General features: G+C 36.0%; 1 protein-coding gene across 1 annotated transcript in view; it reads left to right on the forward strand.

Moving 5' to 3' along the window:
* Positions 1-3,571, forward strand: part of LOC108733502 (facilitated trehalose transporter Tret1-like) — a 9,765-nt gene extending 6,194 nt beyond the window's left edge. Inside the window, exon 2 of the mRNA XM_018464676.1 lies at positions 1,830-3,571. Coding sequence (XP_018320178.1) covers positions 1,830-3,163 — 1,334 coding nt within the window. The 3' untranslated portion in view covers positions 3,164-3,571. The remainder of the gene's footprint in view (positions 1-1,829) is intronic.
* The last annotated feature ends 1,036 nt before the right edge of the window (positions 3,572-4,607 follow it).

The following is a 4,607-nucleotide window of genomic DNA, read 5'->3' on the forward strand; positions in this document are numbered from 1 at the left end:
AACAATTAAAAATATTCGTTGAAAAAAGTTCTTTTCAAAATCACTCCAGAACGTTATTATCAATAAAAAACATAATTTAACAATTTCTATAAATATTTTGAGCTGTCATTTTTTCAGAATGAGGTTTTTATATGAGTCCATAATGCGTTCAAATTTCATTCAAAATAGTTAAATTGCTTTTGAGGAAAAAACTATTTTCTTATTTTTCTTTTTTTTTATTATTTTTTCAAGATAGGTAGAGGTAGGATCAATATAGCACATTAGTATCAATATAGCCTGAAAATATAATTCAAATATCCCTGTAGGGCCGAGATTTTTAGTGCATAATGTTAATAAATATATAATGGCATTTTACACCAAAAATTGATTGTGATGTTGCCCACTTACGTCATTTTTGATAACACATGTTAATAAGAGCAACTTTTACTTTTTTAATTTAATTTTTTATTCGAATTATATATAAATAAATAAAAAATGCGCGTGTCAGGTCTGACGCGCAACTGGAGTTTACATTTTAAGTGCGATTGTTTTTGTTCATTCACGTGTTCTTCGCATTTTTTTCATCATCACTTGAACTGGTTTTTTCCATATCTTACAATATTTTATACCTCTATTCATTTCAGTGCATATAAATATAAATATCAATATCGGTTGGTATGTAGAAATTTTAATTCCAAAGCTCCAAAATCGATTGTTGATATTTGTATAACAGACTGAATATTAATATCACTTATACGTACCATGTATGTATTCCCTAAACAAAAATTTCCAGTCTCTCAGAGTCTTTCAGCGTCTCTGAGAGCTTCTCCTACGGTCTTTCACAGTCTCTCAGTTATTGCCTAGGTGTTTTTATGGATCTCTCACAGCCTCTGTATGAGAGACTCGAACGATAAAATTGTTAATTTAGAGATTTGAGTTTCTCGTTCAGAGACTGGATACGAAATGAGGATCTCTCTATGAGCGACTCGAGTCTCTCATTCAGAGACGCTAAACAGTTTTTTTGACAGTCTCTCGAAAGTTTTCTCTGCCACACCACAAAGACTCGATAAGAGACAGAGACTCGAGTTTCGTTTTCAGAGACTCTGAGAGGCTGAACAGTTTTATCTCGGGTTATAATACTATAAATTTTACCTGCGCTTTTGCTCGCGTTGATGTCCTAATAATACGTGTCAAACGCCATCAACGACCACATAAAACTAATAATTTTTTCTATCTCTCAGGAACAGTACCTTTTCTTCTAAATAAAAGGTACTCTATGTTATTTTCTCTACCCCTGACAATGGATTTTCAAAATTTCATGATGATCGATTGAGTAGTTAGAAAAGCATTTTGTTTTGTTTGATAAAAGATATCCATTCCGCATAGCGATGCCAGGGAAGTGCCATAACGGAAACAATAATATATTGATTTTCAAAAGAATGAGAAATAAGATTTTGTTAAGTTCCGATAAGCTTCCGTTATAAAAATGCGGAACCAGTTGCAAAAGAATATTCTGCTTAGGTATTTTTTTTAATTAATTAATTTATAAAAATATATCGCTTTTTGCTAAAGTTTTACTACCCATTAAATTTTCGTACCGGGGGCTATAAGTGAAATCGATTCTTAATGAGTAAACTCCGAAAACAATATTTTTGTATAGCATTGCATTATCGCAAATAATTAGTAGGTACATACTTTTGTCTAAACAAAAGTTTTTTAGCCAACCGTCATGTAGGCAAAAGGAGAAAAATCGATTCCATAATTTCACCCATTTCGACATGACATACAGACAAGCAGAAAGAAATAAATAAATACCAATAAAAATAGAAAATTTTATATTTGTTTTTTAGGTAATTTAGGAGCGTTCGTCGTTGGCCTTACTGTAACATGGACATCTCCCGTGTTGCCGAAAATGAACAACAGTACAGGTATCTTAAACGAAAATCCCTTTGATAAACCCATTACGAACGAAGAACAGTCCTGGATAGCATCTCTTTCATCAGCTGGATCCATTTTTGGACCATTTATTGCAGGATTCCTTGTCGATAGAATTGGACGTAAATGGACTTTAGTTTACGCATCTGGGATTCCCGTAACAACAGCATTTCTAATGTTGGCATTCGGTAAAACCCCAGTTGTATACTGCGTGGCGAGGTTCATCGGTGGTTTGGGTTTGGGGGTAGTATTTACTGCTTTGCCCATGTATATAGGAGAAATATCTGAAGCCTCAATACGGGGAGCTCTGGCGTCGTTTCTCAATATCTTTGGAGTTAGTGGAGAACTACTTACTTACGCGTTGGGACCTTATATATCAGTTAAGTGGTTCAGCCTAACTTGCGCTATATTTCCTGTCACGTTCGTGACTTTATTTTCTTTTTTTCCGGACAGTCCCCAATATTTTATATTGAAAAACAATATTCCCGCTGCAAAATCATCCCTTGCAAAGCTAAGGGGTACGAACACAGAAGGAATTGAAAAAGAATTTGCTATAATTAAGGACAATGTCGAAAACGATATGAAGAGCAGAGGCACAGTAACTGATGTGTTGAAAAGCCGTAGCTTGAGAAAAGGCTTATTGATATCCTTAGGCCTAACAAGCATAGCGCAACTGTCTGGTTTTCCGATTGTCTTAGCATACGCGACTGATGTTTTTAACGCTTCTGGAAGCTCATTTGATTCCAATATTTCTTCCCTTATAGTTGGCTTAGTCCAGTTTGTTACAGCTTTTACTACTCCTGCTTTGGTGGACCGAAAAGGAAGGAAATTTTTGCTTTTGATATCAGCAATAGGAATGATGATATCGATAATACCACTTGGGGCTTACTTCTATTTAAAAGAAAATGACCACGACGTGAGCAATATTGGATGGTTACCTATTGCTACTATGATTGCTTACATTATTACATACAATGTTGGTTTTGGCGCGTTACCCTTAGTGATCATCGGCGAGATATTCCCGGCTGATGTCAAAGCCGCTGCTTCTGCCATAGCAACAAGTTGTTGCTCGTTTATTGCTTTCGTTGTCACCAAAGCTTTTACTAACATACAGGACGCTGTTGGACTCGGTGTAACGTATTGGATTTTTTCAGCTTTCTGTTTGTTAGGAGCGTTTTTCTCCATTTTCTTTGTGATAGAAACGAAAGGGAAAACGTTCGCCGAAATTCAAGAAAAATTAAGCCGATGAGACTGTCATAATGATCTTTTTTCACAACTCAGAAATGTTAATGCGCGTAGACGGTTGAAAGGATAAGTAAACAGGAGTAGTTATATGGGATCCTTCCTTCTACTTACTAATTATAAGTACTTTTTCTGCCAATTGTTTTAAAACATGTAAAATTAATGTGTCTATAGAAAATTACAGACAGTAGATAAGGTGCACTTAATGAGTAGATATCTATTGATAAAAAGTGCGCGTGTTGACACGCAATCGCTTCAAAGGCAGTTTTTTTTTTCAAAGTACCGCTTATGTCAGAAGTTTCTTTCGGCGGACTTTGTGTCCAGACAGAAGGCGTTTAGGTGATGTTTGTGTTCAAAAGCTTATATTTTTGTAAAGAAACACCTATTTTCTCTTTAAATAAAATTACTATCGTCATTATGTTTTTGAATACATACCTAAAAAAAAAAAACTTTTGGGTGTTTCATTCCCACTAGCCAGTAATGCTGATAGTCGGGCAGTCCCTCCGGACTACACCGGAAGGTAGGGCGGAAGGCCATCTTCAGCCTGCTTTCAGGAATCGTGGGAATGAGTGGGTGGGGGTTCGGGTGAGAAAGATGAGACGGACGAAATGAAGACAGAAGAGAATGAAAGATTATCTGTGGAATATTACTGCCTCAGCATTTGCCTAGGTAATCCAAGGAAACCACATAAAAACTAGGACCAAGGCAGACGGACCCGGAATCGAACCGGCGTCCTCCCGAATGCTAAGCAATGGTCTGAACCTCTAGGCCATGCCGCTCGGTTATCTATTGAAGTCCTTGGTCACTTCTTATATCTAAAACTTGAAACTAGGAACAAATGTCAAGAATGTGGCGAATGTAACCATTGGTGATTAACCCTTTAAAACATCTTTGTGGATACATACAAGGCGGCGCTTTCAAACTCAAAATATTGCAAGAGAAGGATGTTTATAACCTGTGAAAAATCGGCTACATCAAAAAATTAACAAACGGCACTTTCTAAACGTTAAACCCATAAAATAGACACCCCATAATAAAAAGGAAACTGTATTGGGGATCATAAAGGATCCTTCCTGAACCGTTATCTCTATAAGGGATGTCCTGATGTGATTAGTCTATGCCATTTTTTACATACTGTGCTATTTTAAATTAGTAATTAATAATAATTTTATTAATTAAATAAAATACATATTAAGCTGTTACCTATTAACTAAAAAGTAAAATTAATTTAATGCAGTGAAAAATGCCTGTGGACATAGAGTTGCCCTATTTTCACGGAAGCACCCATAAATTAATTTATTTATTTAACTGATACATCTAGCCATCCTGTAAGGCAGAGCCGGGCAAACTCGGCTCTTTTGACTCCCGAGTGCTCCTTAAGGTTAACCAAGTAGCTCCTCATTAATCCTGCGAGTGCGAGTGAGATGATTCTTTCCTTTTCTTATCCCTTC

The sequence above is a fragment of the Agrilus planipennis genome, unplaced genomic scaffold (assembly GCF_000699045.2).
Source record: "Agrilus planipennis isolate EAB-ADULT unplaced genomic scaffold, Apla_2.0 scaffold44, whole genome shotgun sequence".
Taxonomy (NCBI): Eukaryota; Metazoa; Arthropoda; class Insecta; order Coleoptera; family Buprestidae; genus Agrilus; species Agrilus planipennis.